The sequence below is a fragment of the Leucopleurus acutus genome (genome assembly GCF_964270905.1).
Source record: "Leucopleurus acutus genome assembly, chromosome: 18".
NCBI lineage: Eukaryota > Metazoa > Chordata > Mammalia > Artiodactyla > Delphinidae > Leucopleurus > Leucopleurus acutus.
In genome coordinates this window covers 45,482,266-45,506,908 of record NC_139160.1, presented here as the reverse complement: position 1 = coordinate 45,506,908, position 24,643 = coordinate 45,482,266, and the positions used below count along the sequence as shown (strand labels likewise).

Here is a 24,643-nt window from a genome sequence, read left to right as displayed (position 1 = left end):
TGATTCTTAAGCGATTTCAGACTGACTTTTTTCCCACAACTTGAAAACTCTCCTGGAATTTTTCACTATCTTTAAACAAATAAATAATTGAACCGACAGATAAAATAATCAGATGCAGAAAACATGCGCTTTGCTTCCACATGGATTTTCCTCAGAATAATTTCTTAATTATCATGAAGGGAGAGGATGTGTTTTCATTTATATCTCATTGCAAAAAACGAGCGGAGATACATCCTAAATCCTTGAAGGAGAGCTCGGAGCGCTCTGGCTGCTCTTTAAGTTGGCAGACGATTGCTCAGAAGGTTTTGGAAAAAATTACGAGTCTTCGCGGAAGAAATGGAATATTAAGACATGCAGTCTAACGGTAGTAGAAGAGAAAGAAGTAGATGATCCCTCTTTCCGATCGCCACTTCTGTGTCCGGGCTTTTCCTCTCCGTCCCTCCCATAGTTTCTTACTTATCCTCCCCCTCCCCTCCTCCTTTTCTCGCTCCCTCGCTTTCCCTGGGTCTCGCGCTCTCGGAGTCTCTGCTCCGAGTTCCTGGTTGGATAATTTGGGTTAATACTAGTGAGTGAGGTTTTTGCGGCTTCAAAGGGTATTTCAAGTTTCCGGAGCTCCTCCCCTCTGCACCGTGTGACAACAACAACTCGTCCAGCCGGCAGCCTGCACTTTTCAGCTCATTTTCTCTCTGTCATTCCCCGCTCAATCTTTGATCAATGTACTTGCCAGGGAGAACCCAAGTCCTTCAAACCTCCTCCTTTTCACCTTCATCCTTAACTTTGTGCTAGAGCGGGACCCACACAACAACAGCCGACCCTCCCCGCCCCCACCTCCAAACCAGCCCCCGATCCCAGCCCCCGGAGAGGACTCGCATTTCGACTTGCGGGACACTTTTGTGCGTTTCTCTCTAGAGCGCCTCTCGCGCTCGCCCCTCCTGCGCTCGCTCTTTCTTACCCTCACCTCCTTTTTCCCCCTTCTCTCCCTTTCTCCTTGTCGTTCTCTCTCAGAGTTGTTGTTGTGGCCCCCTAGCTCCTTCTCCCCCCCGCCCCCTTTTTCCCCTTGCCCTCCCCGGGGTGTGTGGCAACTTTTTCCCTCGCTTCTCCTTCTGTTTCCCCTTATATGTGACCATGGCAGTGCCGGCGGCTTTGATCCCTCCGACCCAGCTGGTCCCCACTCAGCCCCCGATCTCCACGTCTGCTTCCTCCTCCGGCACCACCACCTCCACCTCCTCAGCGACCTCGTCTCCGGCTCCGTCCATCGGGCCCCCGGCGTCCTCAGGGCCAACTCTGTTCCGGCCGGAGCCCATCGCTTCGGCGGCGGCGGCGGCGGCGGCGGCGGCGGCGGCGGCCACAGTCACCTCCACCGGCGGCGGCAGCGGAGGCGGCGGCGGCAGCGCGGGCAACGGAGGCGGCGGCGGCGGCGGCAGCAACTGCAACCCCAACCCCAGCCTGGCGACCGCCAGCGGCGGCGGCGGTGGCGGCGGCGGCGGCGGCGGCGGCGCCTCCAGCACCCCCATCAACGCGAGCGCGGGCAGCAGCAGCAGCAGCAGTAGCAGCAGCAGCAGCAGCAGTAGCAGCAGCAGCAGCAGCAGCAGCAGTAGCAGCAGCTGCGGGCCCCTCCCCGGGAAACCGGTGTACTCGACCCCGTCCCCAGTGGAAAACACCCCCCAGAATAATGAGTGCAAAATGGTGGATCTGAGGGGGGCCAAAGTGGCTTCCTTCACGGTGGAGGGCTGCGAGCTGATCTGCCTGCCCCAGGCTTTCGACCTGTTCCTGAAGCACTTGGTGGGGGGCTTACACACCGTCTACACCAAGCTGAAGCGGCTAGAGATCACGCCCGTGGTGTGCAATGTGGAACAGGTTCGCATCCTGAGGGGACTGGGCGCCATCCAGCCCGGAGTGAACCGCTGCAAACTCATCTCCAGGAAGGACTTCGAGACCCTCTACAATGACTGCACCAACGCAAGGTAAAGAGCGGGGGGCAGCCTCCGCCGCCCGGGGTCCCTTCCCACCGGTCTCCTCGCCCTTCCCTCGCTCCCTTCAGGGCGCCGCTCGCTCCGCGCGCCCGCGAGCCGCGCGCTCCGCCGAGCGCGGCCCTCTCCTCTCTTTCCTCGGGGCTCGCCGGCCGCTCCCGACCCTCGGAGAAGTTGGCACCTCACCCTGCCCAGACCGCGCTCTTCCGGCCGGGTCCACCCCTTGCTGGCCCGGGAGCGGGGGCGCAGCCGCTGTTGCACGCGAGAACCCCAAGCCTCCGGGCAGAGGGGGCGGGAAGGAGGAGGACGGTGCCTTTCCAGGGGCCACAGCGCCCTTCCTGGGCCGCGCCGGCGTCAGGGGATCCCTCTCAGCGCGGCCGCCCGTGTGCGCGCTCCCTCGGACCCGGGTTCCACCGCAAGGCGCGGGGCACTGGCCTGGCTGCTCGCAGGCGCCAGGCGGCATCCCAGGGGCGGAGGGGGTCGTGACCCTGCTCGGCAGGGTTCGAGGAGCGGGAAGACGCGCTCCGGGTGAGGGCCCCGCGAGATAGCCTTGGGAGTGGGTCACTTGGAGGTCGGGAGGGGGACGGCCCCAGAGGCCGAGAGGCCGGCGCAATCCCGGGGGACCCAAAGCGAGTTCAGCTCCGAAGCCCCTAGGGCAAGCCCGCGGAGGGGAGGGATCTGTGCGTGCGCGCATCTGTGCGTGTGTCCGCGTGTGAGCGTGTGCGTGTGCAAAGAAGATGAAGGGGTACGTTTGCCCCGGGGCAGATGCGAGGGGACCGTCAGGGTCCCTTCCGTAGGTGGAGGTGACCAGGTGCCTGAGACTCTTGGAAGCTGAACCGGAGAGATGGGGAAGGAAGACCACAGCTTGCTCTCTCGCCAAACTGTTCTTTTTTTCTTTTCCTTTTTTATCCCTTTTCTTTTCTTTTCTTTCTTTCTTTTTTTTTTTTTTTTTTTGTTAAGGGTTAGTAGCTCACGCAATGAGCAGGTGCAGGCTTTGCACTGGGATGCTCTGTGTACCTGAATACCGGTGCCATGGCTTCCCCAGCCCGGCAAAGCGCGGGAACTCTATAGAGGCCACGGGACCTGGAGCCAGGCCCGACCGGTTTTATGCTAATGAACGCTCACTGGGGGAGGATCTACCGAGAGGGGGCGGGAGTAGGGTAACTTGTCAGTTTCGGGGTAGAAGTGATCATTCCACCCGCTCTCACGGTTCCATCTTGTCCCTATCGTTGGCTGCAGAGGGGAAAGTTCAGAGATACCGGGTAAAAGCGAGTAGGGAAAGTTGGAGTCTAGAAGTGAGCGCGTGGGAACTGCGCGCAAAATGTGTGCAGCGACTTCGGTACCCTCCAAATAAGTTTAAAGATCGGGAGAAGAAGCGGAGTTTTACTTCTTTTGAGTGTGTTCCCCTAGGAGAGCTAGGGAAACAGAGGCGGCAAGGAAAGAGGCGCAGGACTAGACCAGAAGGAAACCGGGGTAGAAAAGCCCCTAGCTATTTCTTCCTTGGGAGAAGACTTCTGGCTAGTGCCCCCGGAAGACTGGAAGACGAAAAAGACTCGAATTCCAACCCAGTAAATGTCTTACCCTGACCTAGCCAGAAACTCTTTTCCGTGTTTATTTGCCATTCTTTGCATCGGGCCATGGGTGTATGTCTGGGTTTTGAACCTTTATTTCTACTATTTTTGGGTGAATGCCGAGCGCCCGCGTGTGTGTACGCGCACGCGTGCCCAAGAGTCTGGACAGGTGGCAGTAAAGATTGAGGGGGAATCTTGATCACTAAACGTCATTTACGGAGATAATTGGAGTCCTTGGGTGTTCAGAAGATAACATATTTGCAAAAAATCTACTGTTAAAACAAGTTGAATCAGGGCAGAAAATTGTTGCGGAGTTGTTATAAAGAATGCTAGTCGAAATTTGAAGCCAGTTCAGATATGATTGCGGTGAAATTGCCTACCTATCCAGTAGATTGGTGAAGCGCTGTTTTTCTTAGTAACCAAACCACTCTTCTCTTGAATCTTCTTTGTGTGTTTCTTACAGCACACACTGTACTAGATAATTAATGGCCATTTCACATAACACGCAAAAAAATTGGTGGAGAAAACTCCCTTCAGAGACTGCAATGTTATAATCAATTTAAAGCAGGTAGTGTTACACCACTTACAATTATTCTCTTGGTGTTTTGTGTTTTTTTTTTTTTTCCCAGAAATTTCTGAAAATATGGAATTTTCAGGTTTTGGAATTGAAGTTCTCACCATATGGTTGCAGAATATTCTTAAAGTTATTGGGAAATAATTTTAAAGTATTTTTTCCCTGAGGTTAACAAAGCCTCTGGACTTAAAACTTTCAGAGCCAAGATAAGTTAAATCCAGTAAAACTGTTTATCCCTTCAAAAATATCTCATCCGTACTCTAATTATATTTCAATCACCTCGTTTTAATACTTTACAATGAAATGTGTTATTCCAAAACTCTATTTCAGGTTAAAGTTAAATGTGGTAAGTTTGTTGATTTACTATTGCATTTTGATCTTTTATCAACTACAAGACTTTCTCAAACCTAAACACATGCAAATACTGAAGAAGATGTGTAGTTGTAGATATCTGCCTAGGTTTTCCTAATTCGGCCACTGACTAAGAAAATAGAAAACTTATCATTGAACTTCTTCTCACCAAAATATACTGTTTGCATTGTGATGCATTATTTTTTAGTGATAATTACAAATGTTACTGTCTTATTTCTCAGCGTTGGAAACAATACCTAAAATATTTTTATCTTGAATTTACAAAACTAAAATTACCCTTTTCATTCAAGTCCAGTTTATGCCCTTACTACTAAGATCCTTTTTCATTCATCTATATATATTGATTTCTTTCATTATGGTTTCTTTCTCCTCTGGCTACTTAAGAGACTATCTGAAGGAATAATTTATGCAAAAGATAAGAGGAACTGTGCAGAAAGGCAAACTATATAAAATAATATGTACATAGTGTGCAAGAAACATTACATCTTAGCACTCTCAGCTTTTTACAGAACATGTATTTAATTATGTCTCTTAACAGTATTTAGATACCAGAGAATCTGAGGAGCCAAAATTTTTGATGTTAAGGAAAAGAAGCGTTCATAAGCTTGCTCAAAGTGGCTCAGTAAGTTAGTAACAAACCTCGGAGTGGATTTAATTTGCTTGGGGCTATTGCATCAGTGTGCTATCTATGAAAACTAGAATAAATGTTGAAGCCATCTGTCATTACCACAAGGAGATGAAACAGAGACTGTCACCTCCTTGATAGTAAAGCTAAATAAAATAAGGGTCTCAAAGCATGAAAGAAAATATAAGGAAATATATTTAAAAGTTGTCAGAGGACAAAGTCTGACCTTGATCACCTTCCTCTAATTATTATTTTTCAACTAAACATTAGTTGCATGAACTTGGCTGTTGCAACAGAGGTCACTTAATTAACTGGTAACCATTAAACAACAACAAAAAAAGAAAAGTAATTATGTACATGGTCAAGTCTCTGAGTCAGTTGCTTGTTTGTAGATTTGGGTTAGCATTCAATTTTCTGTGAATTCAGGTAATAAAAAGCGACTGTTCTACTTTGTCATCAAAAATAATTTTTTTTTTTTTTTTTTTGAGCATTGCCAGAAGTTGATTTTGTCTCAGGATCTTCCAAACCAGCTTGTGATTTGGGTCCTACGTAGCCCTAGATTTATGAAGTTTTTAACTTGGAAAGATTCCAGTTAGTTTTATCAGACATTTTATATAAATATACATATATTTACAAACAGTATTCTTTTGTCTTAAAAGTCAGTACCATCTATTGACAGGAAATTGAGAGACTACATGTCTTTTTTTGTCCAGTGGTAATATATGAATGCAGTTTTAGTATAAGAAGTATAAAATATTTTCCAATTCTTGGCTCTTTTTTTGTCAGAAGATTTTTTAAATAAAAATAGCATATTTATTTACATTTCCTCCGTTGCATGCTATTCAATGGCACAGACTTATGCATTTATGCCTCGATGTAGAAAGTTTCAACACAATACAGACTCCCTTCTCACAGATAATTATGATACTTAGCACAGAGAAATTCAAAACTTACTTCAAATGAAGAGAGACTATGCTTTTGAAGTTTTTGTATTACAGTCTATTAATGGCTCCTGTAAAGCCTGATGTCTCGTCGTATAACATTTCAAGAAAAATATGGCATAATTAGAAGAGTAGGGCCTAAAATGTGAAAGTTTTTTGGTTCCATCACTTATCTCTGCACACTTTTTAAATGTTGGTAAATTGCAGTTTAATAACTAATACATAAATAAAATCTAAGAATATGCTCACCTCGGATTTACCTTGTTTAATCACATTATGTTGCAAGATACAAATTCTCAAGTTATTTGGATAATATCTTTCAAACCTGTTTTTTTTTTTCCCTTGGAGTTAGTCTCCAGTTATATCATAATCATTATTGTCACATAGTGCACATAGTTATGAGGATGAAGATGGTTTACTTTCTGAACTCCACGGTTAATGTCCTGAGACACTTAATTTGATTTGCACATTTAATATTTTATTTTGTGATGATTCAAATATTATGTATAATAAACTACAAGACAGGCTTATTTTTTTCTTGTCAGAGTTTTCTTGCATAAAATTTTTGTATTTGCATTTAAGGCAGAATTTTTAAACTTCATTTAGTCTAAATCTGCTGTTTTTTTTGTTTAATCTACCACATTTCACAGAAGTTGCATATAAATTATTGAGACCAATATTAGCCACTCTCTTTGCCTCACTACCTTCCCCAACCTTCTGAGTTGTGACACCCAATATTGATTAAAGTCTAGGCTGGATTTGAGCATAAATCACTCTTCTCTTTGGTGATTTACCATGTGTGATTCACTATCATACAAAAACATAATATGCTTTATTGTTTCTCATTTGCTGTTTTGTTTTTAGAATGTAAGTAGCATTTGTAGCTTAATGTGCTTAATGTGCAACCAAGAAGTTGTTATTTTAGGAACAATTTGTGCTTTGACTGTCAATTAGTATTATTTTACCTTTCCAAGTTATTTTACTAAATTGTTTCATACAGTTGCCTTTGTTAATCAAGTAAAATAATCATTTAAATTGCATTGTATTAGCAACATAGAACACATGTATTGCAAAATATAATAAGAAATGAAACTCTCACAGGTTGTAAGCTGTCTCCCTTTGAATCGTTGTCTGAAGAAATTAGTTTGAAATATGCCTTCTTAAATAGGTACAAGTGAGTCTTCTAGATTTCACTAAACATTTTGGTTTTAAGGTTTTCGTTACTTGATTCTTTAGAAAAGTTCAACTTTGCCTGAATTTAATCTTTCCAAGATTTCATTTTCAGATTGTTCACCAAGGGGAAAAAAAAAAATCACATCAATTTATATACCTTTAAAATGACCAAAAAATGTGAAAAAAATTGATATTAACTATTTGGATATTTTAACATGTATTTAAGGTAAAGTTTTATCATTTTATGTTTGAATTGTTATGAGAATAGAATGACCTTAGCATGTGCCAGCATGTGCCATTCTCTTTACTGAGTTACTGCACTGTGATTGGTCAGTCATGTGTGTGTGTGTGTGTGTGTGTGTGTGTGAATGCTGCAGCTAAAAATTCAGTTAAGAATACATTAAAAATACATTTATATTTATATTTTCAGACTTAGAGACTGCATTAAGGAGGCTCTTTTCCATTATATTTGTTGTGTTCAATAATTTATTTTTTAATGAAGAAAACCTGACTTAAAAGCCCACCAAATGGGGCTTAGATAAGTGGACTATCAAAGGCTCTGATCTGCACAGATACATATATCTCAGGCATACCAGTGGCTCTGTGAGCCCACATTGTCCTCAAATTCCTTTACTTTCCTTCTCCTCAACTTGTCAGAAGTATTTCCAATCAAAAGTATTATTTTTTTGCTACAGTATCTGTCCTTTAAATAACTTTTAATTGCTGATATTTGCTTTTTAGAATACATCACAGTATAGAAGTGTCTCAATTAGAATAGTGAGGTTAGCTTACCAAATTATTTCTTTGGAAAGCAGGAACACCAAGGATAGTATATTTATATTTGGTCTAGTAGTTAGTTATTATATTCAGTCTAGTAATTAGTTATTATTAGATTAAGTGGTGGATCATTTTATATTGATGCACCTATTTACTTTGGGAAGGTTTTTGAGAATCTTTTAAGAGGGGGTGTATTACAGATACCTGTCCAATTTAAATGTACATATTTATTTTATAAGTATTAATATCCATATAATCATATATAGAGAATGATGCAAATCACTACATGATCCAAAATCAGAGACCTTGAGCCAGGTGCATTTTAAATTTCTTGTGTGTTCTGATTTGGATTTATCTTATAAGATATGAGGATTCTAATTCACTCATTTAAAAAAAATTTGCATGTGGGTTTTTCTAAATTGGATATAGAAATGTCCAATGACTGAACTTTGTTAAAGGTGTGGCCCTGTTGCTTTCTGATTCATATTAGCTTGGAGTTGATCCAGGATATCAAGCTGGGATTCTTTTGCACGTTTAAATGTACGTGACTTGAGTGAAAGCTGTCAAAGACAACTTACTAAACTGGAAAACTCACTGTATATTTAATTTGTCTTATATTTTTTTGCTTATAAACATATTGTAGTGTCTAAAAGTCTGCAGCATGGCAACACACTGAATAGCCAGCTGTTTTAAAAAAAGTTTTAGAGAGTAGTGATTAAAAAAAAAAACAGTTTAACTAAAGCATCTAAAACATGTTATTATCTAAGATGAATACACTACCTAGAATATAGTGCATGTTTCTTGCAAGAAATAGGAATTGTTTACTATGATTTGAAGACTAAAAGTAATTTAACTATAGGTAGATTAATAATAATCTTGCAGTGGATTTTGAAGGTAGTATATATATTTAACAAAAAATTGGATATGCTTTTCAAGCATGATTTTCTCAAAGCAAATATTGAAATGGGCAACAAAGTAGATTGGTTACTTTTGGTTAGTAACATTGAAGAATTGAGGAATGTTTTCCTTTCCTTAGAATAAATGAAGGGAGGGGTAAACGAAGTATTAAAAGTCACAATATAACTTATCTTTGAATTTATATATGGTATCAAATGTTTCTAAATAATTAGATTACCCCTGTAGTCACAACAGGAAAAAACAATGCTTTTCTTCAAGGACAAGGAAAATATATCAGGAAAGAAAGAGTACTAGTCAAAAGGGAATTATTTTATAGAAGCACATACAATCATTTGCAGTAAATACTTGCTAGTTCAGTTTAAGGGATATGGTCATTTCTTAAGTAAAGGTAATGATAATCAATCTCTAGAGTATAATAATCAAGAAATATTTCATTACATTCACATATCAAGCAGATGAAGTATTTTGTTAAAATCTTAAACTGATTGTATTCAGAAATTGTATTAATAGCAGCAGTAGGTCAGCTGTTTTATTCATAGCCTTATATTTTAAAAACATTTTGTTTATGTATGAACAAATCACTGAAGCTATAACTAATCTTTGAACCCATCACAGCTCTGCTAAAATAGACTGATATATTCAACAGTATTAATTCTTATTTTATATTTAAAATATCTGTTTTTTAAGCTTAATTTTTGGAAATGATATATATGTCTTAAGTTAGGCAGTTTGTAGCTTAATAGTGCCTCTGGATTTTAAATGAATAATTTGGAGTGCTTTTCTTTGTAATATCACTGTTCACACATTTTATACTAGGATGAATGTTCTTGTGTATGCAACAAGTATAAAATTTCTATCAGTATTCAAGAGATCTTTGTGGTGGATATTTTTGTTTATGTTAAGCTTAGCCCATTTGTGGTCTATGTATTTATGCTTAAGTAATTATAATCCCTTTGTTAGAAAAGCTTTTACGTATATGTATTTGTGTTTGTACACACACACACACACACACACACACACGAGAGGCATGTAGAACATAGGACCAGAAGACCAACAAGTTACTTATAAAAATAGCTTAATTTTGCTTTCTATAATTCATTTAATATAAAATAACACATGAAAAGCCAATTCTACTTTAGTGAATGACCATAGAAAACTATATTTAAAATTACTTTTAGGGTGAAAGATGTAGTTTATATTTAAATGTTTTAAAATATAATTATAAATATAACATTATATGGCTATTAAGACAGTGATTAAACACTTATCTTGATTTTCCTAGACCTTTATTTTTATGATAACTAAGATATACTTTTAATTCTCTATGAAAAATATTTATAACTGATAAGTATTTTATTGTATGAAATCGACATTAAACTATTAGGTACTAGAATCTGTACATTACTGAAGAACCTTTAAAGTGCTTGATGTCATAGCACCATTTCTTTTATTGGTTTATTTCATTGCTGCTTGCACTTTGGAGCAAGCATATCCTTTAAAATCAGTGGATAAATGATAGGAAAACAATATCATAATCTAAGAAAAAAAGATTGCTCTTCTAAAAGCTTTGCCATCAATGAGATGAGTTAGGAATGAGGTCAATGGGTTAATCTGCAGGTCTACATAAGGAGATGTGTATTACCACTTCTTGCAGTGGACTGTAATTGTCTTTGAAAACACCTGGTAGAGGTCCAGTTAAATTGAAATCAATTACTTTCTCAATCATTCCATGGCATATGTCAAGTCATTACGTCATTGGTAAAAGTGCAAGCATGCATGCATTTTTTTGCAAAGCAGGAAGAAGCTTATAAAACAGTGATTGCTTAAAGGACTCTGCTTCATCTAAAGCTTGAGGGATTAAAAAAAAATCACTTGGACATAGTAACTTAAAATGACATTTGGTAAGAAGTTCATCTTTGCATTTAGTTATCTAAGTAAAAACAATATTTCACATTCCTTTCTGCATCATCTGGTATGTATATATACTTAAAAGTTAGTGAGAATGGTTTCAAAATATTTTATGACATGTGACCTCTGACACCTTTACTCTTATCTTCTAAGAACCCTCTGACAAGTATATATTATAATCAAAGATGAATATATGTCTGCTCTTCACTGATTTTTTTTTTCTTCACACCATTGACAGTACATGCAGATTTGAACTTGTAGCCAGGAACAGTGCTTCCATGCTTCAAATTGCCAGAAGACCCCCAGGGATGGAAACTTGACCTGCTTTTATGAAACCATAGAATTACATTTATACAAGTTACCCCATGGGAAAGGAATGAACTGATCCCAATTCAAACCTTAATATTGGAGCCTTCTGGGTCAAATTTGATTTTTCTTTCTGTTAACACCTGTTTAGCTCCCAAATTTACTAACTATATATTCTTAGGAAATTTACAAAATACTATTCATGAATGGCATTTCACAGTTAAGCCAAAGTGCCATCAGAATTTGGCAGCTATTCAAGATTTCACATGTGACTAAGATGCTACTTTTTAAAACAAAATATCTACCTTTCAAATATATATGCTAGATGTTAAAAGGTTAAACATAAATGTGTTTAATTGGACATGGGCACATTTATTTTGTACTTTTTTTTATTAATTTCTCTCCACAGAAGAGTCAGCCCAAGTAGGGGAAGAAACTTTTTTTCAGGGAGTTATTCCCTGTGATAACATTTCAGAATACAGATTTTTATATGAGTATATTTAATTTTTCTTAGATTCACATTTTGAGAGGTTAAAGTTCTTATTGTATTTTTAGCTGGATCACTTGAAAGTTTTCAGAAGGCTCCCTTTGCCGCTAGCAATAGCAAATGAAGATCACTGACAAATTTTATATGTAAAAGCCATTTTTATTTTAGTTATGTGGACTGGGGCTAAGTTGGAAAACTAAAATTAATCATAGGTACAAAATAAAGAGGTATTTAGGTATGTATAGTTTGCTTAATTTCTGTAATATCAAAATGCTATATCATATATCTATCTATATATATATAAATGGATAACGTATATAAAATGGTAGGCTTATAATACCTCTGCCTATAACGGGTGATGTTAAATGACTACCATTAGATTTAGAACCTACCTCTTCATATAGAACAACTTGCTCTTGATCTTATATATACAGAAACATTTTATAAAAGGTAAAGCAACACATATACATATATATCCCCCACTCAAGTATATGCAATGACAAAAAATAATTCCATGATTGGATTTTGGAATTGAGGTTAGCAAGTTCCTTTTCCAATAAAAATTAGAGAGAATTTCAAAGATCTTTCACTTCCTTTTTCACTTAACATTGGTAAAATCATTTGGATAATTGGCTATTTCCTTACAAGAACTAAACATAAAAATTCCTAATAAGAATGGTTATAACAAATCAATTCTTGGAGTGTGGAAGAAAAACATTGAGATTTCCAATGAAAGGAATACCACTTTTCTTACTATCATAAGTCATGATTATCAAGGAGAAAATATTTAGGGTTTTAAACATATGTTGCTTATTTTTTATTGGCTGTTCTGTGACAAAAAAAGAAAGCTCCTTAACTTTCACTGTAAGCTAACAGTTTTCTGCCTTGCCTCAACACATCATTTGAATGAAGCTGAAAATTAAGTCAATCATTTGGATGTTTCCTAAGATCACTCTGTTGCCATATTTATAAAATAGCAACATTGATTAAATATTTCATTTAATTTAAAAGTTTGACCCAACTAGTTTCATGGTTATTTGACATGGCAATTGGTCTGCACATTCTCTGACTGTGAAGGAAGGAATGGAGGGAGGCAGATCACGTGACTGCACAACTTCATGCTGTTCTTAAAAGGAATCTAGTTAGGAAAGGCAGCTTATTCTGACTTTTGTAATGGCGATAATATGAAGTTTCTATGACCTTTGTCTTCCAGTGGCACTTTGCAGCTCAATTTCTAATAACGATTGATAGTATACCAAGTGAACTGCAAAACAAAACAAAACAAAAAAAACCCAAAACACCTTAAAAAAATCTTGCTATAAAGTGTGTGAAAGGAGAGGTGGAGCTTTTATATTTTAGATAATTCTCTGTAAGTAGAGTGATCCTTAATTTTGCACAGAATTCTACATCGTACCTCATATAGGAAGCCTTTAGACGCCAAACTAAATTTCATCCTCTTAAATATCTTTATCATCTAAATTGTCCTCATAATAAATCCTCTTTATTTTTGGTAGACACTCTAGTGAAATTTTGCATGAAATATAAATCTATATTTACCCATAACTTTCTATCCAAAAACAGAACAAGCTGGGTTTTTGAGCTTTTGATATTTAGATTGGATTCCACTAATTCAACAGAGTGAAAATATGGTTTATTTTTATTTATTTTCTTCTAATTTGGGAAATGACATTAAAATGGTATATATTTGATCTGAAGTAAACTTTTTTGCTCTTGCTTTTGGGGAGTGGGTTAAATAAGGGCCCATGACAGGGATGCTGTTTGTTTTTCACAAAAGTTGTTTGTGATTTCAGGTACTCTTGGGAAATCTCTTGATCAGATTCACATCTGTTCCTGTCAAAGTGGGTGCTAAGATACCGGTCACCCAGCAACCATGTCCAAGAGGGAATTGGGCCGATAATAACTTCAAAAAGGAATGACAGATGCTAGGTTAGGATGAAAGACAAAACGCATGAAAAATGAGCTTGTTAGAATCAAAAATTTGTTCAAGCACCTTTATGCAAATTAAATGAATATTGAATATTTGCATGCATTTCTACTTTTTCATTTGATTGAAAAGAAAAGAATAGCACATTTAAACTCACAAATGTGACTTTTTCTTTTGTACTAATCAGCATACAAAGCTGAATCTCTTTTTTTAAAAAAATCAGATTAGCCACCTGGGTTCTTATATCTCTACTAAGTATATTGCAATGTTTTTCGTATAACAATGGTACTCTTTGGGACAATTTAGTTTATCTAATTTTTTTCATAATAAGCAGTCTCGTGTGAAGGTTATTTTAGATAAATATAAATCTATTTCTTGAGAAAGCATTTCAAAAGTAACCTTATCCTATTGTCCTTGAAATTGGTTAATGTACATTAATAAAAGATCACTCAAGATGAATTCACACCAAAAGCACAGGCTTCTCATTGACAGGTTAAATAACAATGCATTAAAGTAAAGCAAGGTAGTATTCCTGAAATGAAAAGTAGACAGAAAGATCGCTTCAAAATTTAAGATGCTTTTTGATAGATTACTAGTTTTTCTATTGAATTGTTTACATACTAATCAGAATTTAGAAGAGCCTGATAAAATGTAGTGATTGAGAGAGGTTTCTGAGTCTTGGTTTAGCGATGTATAATGTGGTCACGTAGAGAAATTGATTTTCTTCAGAAATTAATTAATTTTTCATATCGCCCTAAGCTGCAGTTAAAAAGAGTGCATACTTGTCTGTTTTTTCCAGAAATATTGCCTAATCATATTAATACCATTGCCCCAAGGATGAAAAGATAATTGTACAAATGCATTTGGAAATATGTATCACTGAGTATTTATGATTAAATTATGCAAATGACCTAGCTCTCATCCTTTCCAGACCCAGATTGTCTAATTAGGATTGATATGCTGAATAGATGTTCCAGAATTTGAATACAAGCATGTCCAAGGAGCAGAAAATTGGAAATGACAAGGCTGAAATCCAAAGAAAAGTGTCTTTCGTTTCTATACTTTGTTAATGTGCTGTTAGCAGTTGAGGGTTTTTTCCCTCCCTTTGGCTATTTTGTGACTCATATGTCCATATTAGAAGCAAGTATGCAAAATGAATTGAACTTTAGCAAAAAGCATTTCATTTCTATTTGGTGCTTATATAAAGATAATAATTCCCTTGTCATTCAAAAAGAACATCACTATTAAGTTGCTTCAAACAGTGTAAACTTAACCTTAACTGAGTGAAGTTTTAAAAAACTTCCTTTGTATTGGTATCAAACCTTTATTTCAAAGCTAGCTATCCAAACTTCATGGCATACCGTTGCAGTATTTTCTAAGGATGTGCTTTCTTGAATCTACAGTTTATTCATTTATTCATTTACTTAAATACCTATCCCCTTATATTTGGAGAAAAGTTTTCCAGTAACAGTTCTGATTAGCGGGAAAAAAGCAGCACTTTAAATGTAACAATGTTTGAATTTGAGGTCCTCAGCAGGCTTTCTCCCTCACTGATTACACTCATTCATCTTAGATGGAGGGGTGGTAGTGAGGGGGTAGGAAGGGACTGAACTGTCAGGACTCCAGCCTTTGTTAAGCAGCGGGTAGTCACTGCCTCTGAACCCGCCTGGCTCCTGCTTTCCATCTGCAGGATGATGGATTGCTATGTTTAATACATTTCAGCTTTTGTCTGTCATAGTATGGACAGACAGTACTATCAGTGATTTCAACAGTGATTAGGGAACAGTTTCAAATCCCTCCTATTGGCCAGACAGCTTCCAGGAACATCTGATGAAACATATTCATTGGCACTCTCACCATGTAAGTGTGTAGTTTAACTAGGCAGAGATTGTACATTCACTGTTTAAACCAGTGCTGAAGCCCACTGAGAATTTTACTGGACCATATATCCACTTTAGGACAAAGTTACACGTGATAATATTGTAACAACATTGGGGTCTCAAACTAAAATATTTATCTCAAGTAGTCCCAAGGTAAGATAAATTTGTATTCTTTAAATAGTAACAGCATGTGTTTAACGGCAGAACTGTATTCCGTAGACTATGATGTCAATTGTTGCTACTCATCAATATTGAGCTGTCCAGCTATATTGGGAGGGTAGAATGTGAGGACTATGTTAAAACAATAAGACATGACATGGCATGTGCTATTCTGGGATTTGCTGAGCTGTGGGTGCTTTGTGGTTCACAAGTCCAAAGAGTGAATGATTTCAACAACCAGAACACCACTATGTACAGCTCAATATTTTCCCTGGAGTGTCTTATTCTATTTATAAAACTGGTGCTAAGAAAATACAGTTATCTAAAGGAACCCAAAATATTCTTTTAAACCATTGGTAACTTAGGCAAAGTTTTATTTGGAAAATTGGACATATCTAAATCAATGGAATTTTACTAATACTATTACAATGGACCAAATGTAATGTAAATTACAAAGTAAATTTAAAAGTGTATTATGAGCATGGAGTTGCAACTCTCTGAAAAAACAGGTAATTATCAAAATACTTAATTCAGCCAAAATTTTGCAACAAAAATCTAAATCAGGAAGAGACACGTGTTTTCAACTAATCTCTATTAATAGGGAAGATTAAAGAAAAAGTTTAGATAAGTTAGCCCAAATATTCAATGAGAATAAGAACTCCATAATATAATATAAGTCCCCAATTATATTTTCTCTTACTGATATGGTTCTTACATTGCAAAATTTTCACCTGAGATCCTTTCAGTAAAGGTTTCTCATTTTGACTATGGTTACAAATACACAAACACACAAATTCACGCATACACGGCATACCATGTTTCTTTTTAACCAGTTCAATAGCTAAACTTGTTGGCATGTTGACATTGCTGATTTAGTAGTAAGGGCAGGTGGGGCTGTGCCTCCTGTGAGAGTTATACAAACATTCATATATTTTGCAGCTTACCTTGTTCTTTTCTTTTTTTTTTTTGCATCTTTATTGGAGTATAATTGCTTTACAATGGTGTGTTAGTTTCTGCTTCATAACAAAGTGAATCAGTTATACATATACATATGTTCCCATATCCCTTCCCTCTTGGGTTATCTTGTTCTTTGCTTTATTTTAAAGATTGTCTTATTGAAACGGTGTTCAGCATAAAAATTGTGCCTTCATTCAGCCTATTCTACAGGAGTCATTCGTCCGAGTAAATCGAAGGTATAGCTCATAGTAGACTTCTGTACAGAAATTGCATAACTGAGTTTAAGTAAATCTAGATTTTTAATCAAAGCTGTTCACAATTTATATAGCACATAGTAAAATAATGTACCACCCCTCAACAACTGCCTAATCATTCTAATGTGTGGTTGTCACATCTTTAGTTGTAGAGTATTGCATATTCATTTATTGCCTTCATAGTGTGGGTGGGGGACAGGTGGAGAAGTGGCAAAGCGTTTATTCTTTTAGAGAAAGATAAGGTATTAGAGGACAGCTATTAGCAGGTCACACCCCCTGAAATCACTGTGATGTGCGGAATTTCTACCAAGTCAAATGGAAATGCATGGATGAGGCAACTAGAGTTAAGGTTCTGAGCTTTGAGCTCTCAGCAGCAGATTAAATGGAAGAAGAGGCAATGTTGAGTCAATACTCTGTTCTAAAGCAGAACCATCTCATGGGATGGCTGTCCTTACCTTGCTATGTTCCTTCCCTTAACTATTTGTTAATAATTTTTAAGGAGGTAATCAATAATCAGTAGAAATTTAGGATTAAGGATCTGGCTGGGAGATAAACCTTTAAGAGAGGAAAGGAGCTCTTATACCATATAAAATCTATAGACACTTTCCCTCCAAATGTTATAGAAAATGTGTTTGGCAAATGCAAATGTGTAGTTTGCCCATAGGTGAACTATTCAGAATCGTATCTCCTGTAACATTGGGAGTGTGTGTGTGTGTGTGTGTGTGTACGCGCACATGCATGCGTCCACATGTATACTGTAGGTTGCCAACCCCTGTTATACACATTGTTAGTCCTATGTTTAGTTAAACACCATAATTATCAAGTAATACAAGTCATTTGTCTTACTATGGTTAAACAAAGAAAAAAACGTGTGCTAAAAACTAAATGAATGAGTTTCTCAGGAAGCTAAACGAACAAGTTTGTTGTCTGAAATGTTTCAGAGTGGAGGAAGCTTAGAACACCCTTTAATCTATTCCATGCATCTCTGGCCACAGTGAGAGTGCACTGGCTTCTGTGTGTGTGCACAGCAGCTCTGGGCTTAGCGTTCAGCTATTACTGTTTGGTGGATCCACAGTTTGGGGGAAAATAACGAGTCAGGCCGGCAGGTTCAACTTCTTTTTTCTCAGGAGCTTCCTATAATGATTCCACCTCTAATGAGGTGAATTACTACTGCATGAAAAAGGAGAAAAAAGGGTTTTGGCCATCTTAGCTAATAAATCACATTGACTGCATGGCTGATCAGATCAATTGTGCATAAATCAGTGCCTTAAAGAGTCTTAAACTAAGATTCTACCAAAGACCAATCGATCCACCGGCTTGTGTAAAGGCATGGTCTCTTGCCCATAGCAAACTGAACAGGAGTCCACAATATTGAAACAGTTAATATGCTGTCAGATGTTGAAATGAATGTTTTCAGATCTCAAGGGCACGACTGTGATGAGTAAAGCAGTTGTGACTGGGTTGCGTCAACTAATATGTTTTTGTCTTTTCTAGTTCACTTTTATTTGTTAGCAAGAAAATGTAATTCTCAATACATATACGAAAACTAAGTTTTGAAAACTTTATCAACAAGTGTAAGTTTGGGGAATTGTTTCCCACAAAGATATTATTATGTTATTTCAAAAAGAAATTATTATGGCTATCCAAGAGGAGTATTTCATTACGATAATAGCTGTAGATTTGAGATTTACTAATCTATAGAAAACCTGGGGTCATGAGAACAATCTGGAAACTTGATTTCAAGTTCTGATTCTATCAGTTACTAACTGGGAGATGTTGGATTAGTCAGCTGGAACTTTCATACTGTCAAATGTAAAATAGGGATAATAAAGATAACTTTTCTATTTATTTTAAAAGAAGGTTGTGAGGATAAGAATGTGATAATAATTATTTGAAAGCACTTCAGAAATAGTAAGGTGCTTTTCAAGAGTTGTTATCTGTTTAGAATTCCCATTACTTTTTAAAAAATTGAGACATAATCTACATATTGTGTAAAGTTTAAGGTTTACAATTATATACTTCAAAGTTGCTAAGAGACTAGATCTCATATGTTCTCACCCAGCTATGTTCTTTTACCAGAACCATGCACAAAAGCATAAAGAAAAATCTATTTTGGCTTTTGCTGTCATACTCTTCTCCTCTTTCTAAGGAAGTAACAGTGAAATCACAACTATTAAAAGGAACTTGTGAATTCTGAAAAATTAGTCTTTTTATAAATATAAAGTTTATTAAAGTTTTATTGCCATTAACTTTCAGACATTTTAAATAACAATTTAACATGACAAAATCTTTGAAAAGCAAGAAAAGATGAAATATAGCCATAGCATCTGCAAAGGAAATAACTTATTTTATTTCAGGGAGTATGACATCCAATAGCTACAGTAACCGCTATGCAATTCACTATAAAAACGGGAGATTCTAATAAGTTTACATCAGGTTTCTCTTCCTTTTCTTTTTGCTAAATCAGGTATTATTGAATCTTTGATTTCGTTTTAAGTTGCCTAGAGCATTCTATTATAGTTAAGTCCATAGGATTTTTTTTAACCAAATATATAATTTATAATTATTCTCTACCAAGCATCTCAAAATCCTCCCAAATGATTATTTTCTGGAGTCTCCTGTTTTGAAAATAAATTTGGGATAGGCATTCAAGCATCTTAACATGAAATTTGGTGTCTGCCAAATATTTTGTGAACTCATCAATATAATATAATGTTGTCTATCTCAGAATACTACTTGTTCTGCCTTTGTCTGTAGATTTATAACAATGTCTTGACATTTTTGTAAATTATGTAACACACATAGTTTCTCCCTTGTTATATTGTGAAATTTAGTAGGTTGTTGAAATTGGATCTGATTGATTTTCTCCTTGGCATTTGTCTACAAAAGCATCTCATGTCTGAAATTCTCCAGAGGAGGGGAAATCCAGGAGGATTTCTTTTGCTGCATTCTTCCTTTATGTATCTAAAGTTTTGAAATATTTGTGATCTGCTGTTAACAGTTTTAAATGTAGTTATAGAGATGCTTGCTGATAGAAGACGGTCTGGTTATTTCTTGAACTCATCAATTAATTTTAAAACTTGAAGAAATTTAATTTCTGGTGACTAATAATTACCTCCCTGTGATTTTTCTAGACTATTATCTTGCATTTATCTTGTTAAAATTCTCAGGTACTTTCTGGCACATAGTAGGCACTCGTTACAAGTAAAATTGACTTTCTTATAGAATTTTTGTTTGCATATTATTGAATTATATTAAAATACTTTTATGAGATTCTTAGTTTTAGGGAATTTTGGTTATAACCAAGAAATTAAAGCATGAATAGAAATATATATGTTTTAGATTTTTATGTAGAAATAAAAAATAAAATGAAAGTATATTTAACATTAGTTCTTAAGTATAATATAAGGTGTCAAATTCTGGAATGTATCCCATGTTTTTGTAGTAGTTTAAGCACAAATAGTTACACTTTGTGTTTCTTCATATATGTATAATTTAATAAGATTGAGATTTTACCTTTATCTCTATTATTATTATGGTTTATCAGATTAATTATGAAAGGTCACAAAACTTATAATTTTTGAAGTGTGTACAAATTTGAATTGAGTATATTCATATGCAGTTTAAAACATTACTATTGATAATAAAAATTACAGTTACGATTATTAGTGATTACTGTTTGCTAGATGTTATCTCTTTCATTCCCCATACCTACCCTAAGAGGTAGGTTCTACCTGCTTTTAAAGAAAGATAAAGGTACTAAGGCTCAGAGCAGTTAATTAACTTTACCAAGGGCATACAGCTAGTACATGGCGAGTAGAGGAAACAGAATCCAAGAAATTTCATTCCAGAACTTTTATTTTCTATTTTCCTATTCAAATAATACTTAATCCATGACTCTAATCTAGATTGAAGTTTGAAGATTATAAATTATTTGGAAATAATAATATAATTTTTTTTTAAATATTCAAGATGCCACTCCTATTACTGAGAGGTTATCATTCCCAACAGATATAAATAGGTTATTCTTGAAAGCTTGAAAACCACTCATCTGGGCATGTAATTGAGATTTAAACATCATTTGTATAGTAGATAAAGTCTGCTATAGGCAGAGTTTGTGACAACACTTCCCAGTTTTAAACTGGGAAGTAGCCATGGACAATTTCAGGTGGTGCCTGTTTTCTTTCACATGTTGTTCTTTAGAATAGGCTTCCTCATCCCATCTTAATCATCCACGTGGATGCAGTCTTCCATCCAAGTAGCTTGCCATTCTTTTTGGTGTCTTTAGATCTTTTTTTTAAACTTCTTTTTCACAGCAGAAAAAAAGTACTTTGCTGTTTTGTATCCTCATACTCCATATGAAGAACTTGTTTATCAGATTGGCACATTGTTGAGATTTGCAAGTTCCCTGGTGGGGTAGGTGCGTCATTTTGTTCATTTACATCTATTCACTTTAATCAAGTGTGGGAAATAATGTTTTTTAACCAGGTAAATATCATGTGGGAAAAGTGATGGAACTCTTGTTCCAGGATATCTACAGTTAAGATAAGGAGTTCATGTTGGTAAGATCTAAATATTTTGAGTATTTCTGTTAATGTTTAGTGTCTCATCAAAGTATTGCATATGTGATATATGGCACAACTCAGGAACAAAACGGTGTCATTTCGTACTTATTCAAGAGAGAAGGTATAGAGTTTATAAATAGTATTTAGCAATGACAGCTGTAATTCTGATGGTGGTTTGCTAAATTACATCAACTGTGTGTTGAAAAAGTGGCACGTGCCTTGATGTTTCTATAGTTTTCTGCCCATTCCTCTTTGACCTTACTAGCGGACTCGTTACAATGCTTTTCCACTGCCACCCTTCTACTATTGCCCTGGTTGCCTGTCCAGGATGATTTGAACTATTTCCTCACAACCTTGTTATTTCAAATTAACAATATTATGTGAAATAAAGTAAATTTATGGAAGTAAGTTCATTCACTAGTTCTGCTATAAATTTTAAGTATATTGTTCAGTTGTAAATTCCATTAGTTCATGCTCTTAGGATTCTCAAACCTCTACTTCTTCCTTTGTAACTTTCAGTGCTAAGATTTAGGGGAGAGCCTCTTCTATGGAAAGCCAAGAATGGGCTGAAGGAAGTAGCGCCATTTTCACTTCTGCTAGAGACCTCTGTCTTAGAGATCTGACTTTGTGGTTTTCTCCAACAATCAAATCGAAATTTGATTCTTTACATTTATGACTTCCCTAAGGAGACAGTCACACTGTTTCAGAAACAGTGTGCTCATTTAAATGCTTGTTAGAAGTACACATATCAGATTTAAGCATTAGGCAAAGCTTCCTGTAACCTTAACAATAAATGTCTTTCTAAATTATCCTAACGTGTGTCGTCCATCGTCCACATGCTTCTTCCTTCGCTCAACATACTGTTGCATCAAAGAGCACTTCAGTTGGATCTTGATATATAGAATATTTGAACTGAACTTTTTTTCACTTGTATGTGTCTAGTAAACAAGAAACGCTTCTTGTGGAAATTTAAATTTTATTACAGTGTAGCAAATTTGGAATTTAGAGTACTGTTGTTTTCAAAATTGAATAGAGTCCTAGAAGCATCAAGACTGTATTTTAAATCACTTTCAGGTAATACAGGACAGTAAAAAAGAAGCCATATACACTTTTCATAAAGTGGTGGTTTCAATATTGGAATGTTAGAAGCACATCTGGTCCACTGTGAAATGTTATTGAAAATTAAGATTCTTTTAAATGAGCTACGTCTCACCTGAGCTCACTTTGTTTGCCAGTGTTCTAACAAGACATCCGGAAGACTTTGACAAGTCAGAAAAATAGATAGCTACCTCTTGACTGGAAAATCATTTTTCAGTCTATTATCAAGCTTGCTGAGTAAATTGTTTGAGAAATAGTTTAAGATTTAGCTTTGAATAATAGGTGAGTATTTAAGTGTCTCTTTTTTTTTTTTCTTATCTCCACTAATAATTCCGTATAATCCTTTGATTCTTTGCCATCTTATTTCCCAGTCTCTTTTGGGATTCATTCTCTTCCTGCACTCTTCACTTTCCTCAGCTCTCAGGGTCCTTTACAAAGTTTGCCTTATGATATTTCCTATTCTGTTATCAACACAGTTTTTTGTGCACTTACGGTATGCCAGGCACAACCTAGGTATCTCACTTAATTCTCACAACAGTCCTATCTTCATTTTATAGAGGAGGGTACTGAGTTACAGAGAAGTTAAATAAATCACCCAAGGCAGTGAGTGTTAAATGAGAAGGTGACGTCAGGGCTTCTAATTCCAGATCCTACACTCCTAACTACTAAAAGACTCCTATCCTAAGGAAAATTGCATACACCCATTTTGAGCTTCAGTTTTCTCACTTGCCCATCAGGGAGCATAAAACCTAACCAACAAGAAGCGGATTTACAGAAGGGAGGTCAAAAGTTAAATGCCATAGCAAACTACGTAGAGGTTAGTAGGAATACACAGAGGTTAGTAGGAATACATAGAGGGTACTAGGAGTACATAGAGATTAGTAGGAATTCAATAAATATCCTTTGCCAGGTCCTATTTGGGAAAGAGAATTCAAGAATTAGCACTTATAGTCAGGCAATGGGAAAGCCATGGTGTTGACTTCCTGTTGGCAGTTTTTCAATGACCTTAGAAAGCCGTAGACTGGTTTTCCCCATTCCTAGACAGTCAGTCCTACTCAGTAAGCAATGCTTGTTTGTCTCCAATGTCACAAACAGATATGTTTGTTTAGAGCAGACTCAAGGCTGGCAGTTGTAACTAAATATAATTTTCATCTACATTTCACAGTTTATTCATGGCGAGAAGTGCTTCTATTCAAGCATCCTTCCAGTGGACTAAGAAAAATGGGCATATCCTGTCACTGACCAAGAGTTTCAACTTTAGGGTTTTAGGAAAGATGAAATTGAATAGAGAATTGCTTTCTCATTAGAAAATAGGTAGAGTTATTTTTAAAGTTCTATTTTGAGTTGCCGTACCACACACACACACACACACACACACACACACACACGCACATATATATATATATATAATTATTATATTAATGCTGTCAGAAATCCTGGGAGGAAAATATTGCAGTACATGGAAAAGAATTTAGAAGACAATAAATAATAAAAAAATAAACAAACAAGTAAATAAAATGGTTCAATATCTACAAAGTTTTTCTAGTTAAAATCTTGTGATTTTATGGTGCCACATATTTTGTGCTCCAGAAAACATTATGGCTATCAGGAAAATGAAAGTCCTCTTTATGAAAATTACTCTTGGAGCGTCCTAAAACATACTGTAAAATACTCCCTTGGGCATGTAGAACAACGGTGCCACCATTATGTAGATACAGACTAGGAATTTTTTGGTGTTCTTCCTTAATTTTACACATGCTCTTTATCATTTTTTAAGACAGAAAAAAAAGTGATAAAGTTTTCGTCCAAGTTCATAAGTCATATCTCTCTTGAAGTCCAAGCTTAAAAACATGAATATGAAGAAAGTTAAAATCAAATTTATCCACTCAGATACTTGTGTGACCTTTAGGACTTGACTGCATTCTTTTTACATATTTTTTTGCCTTGCCCTATTTTCCTTTTATCACTCTCTTCTCCTTTTATTAATTTCGCATTTTCATTGTTCTTTATCCTAATTTTGTAGTATTAGCAAAGGATGTGTCTACATTAATGAATTTAGGTATTCTGAAATTAAAGCAAAATAAACAGACATAAATGTACAAATGCCTAGAATGATAACTATAAAAAATGGCCCCTGTTATTTTCCAGGGATTGGTCGTTGGC

At 36.6% G+C, this 24,643-nt stretch overlaps 1 protein-coding gene across 5 annotated transcripts in view; it reads left to right on the top strand.

Annotated features, from left to right (window-relative positions):
- Positions 1–1,125: 1,125 nt before the first annotated feature.
- Positions 1,126–24,643, top strand: part of DACH1 (dachshund family transcription factor 1) — a gene marked incomplete at both ends in the record, with an annotated part of 411,297 nt that continues 387,779 nt past the window's right edge. For all 5 annotated transcript variants that reach the window (XM_082859601.1, XM_082859599.1, XM_082859600.1 and 2 more), the window contains one exon: positions 1,126–1,964. In XM_082859601.1, coding sequence (XP_082715727.1) covers positions 1,126–1,964 — 839 coding nt within the window. The remainder of the gene's footprint in view (positions 1,965–24,643) is intronic.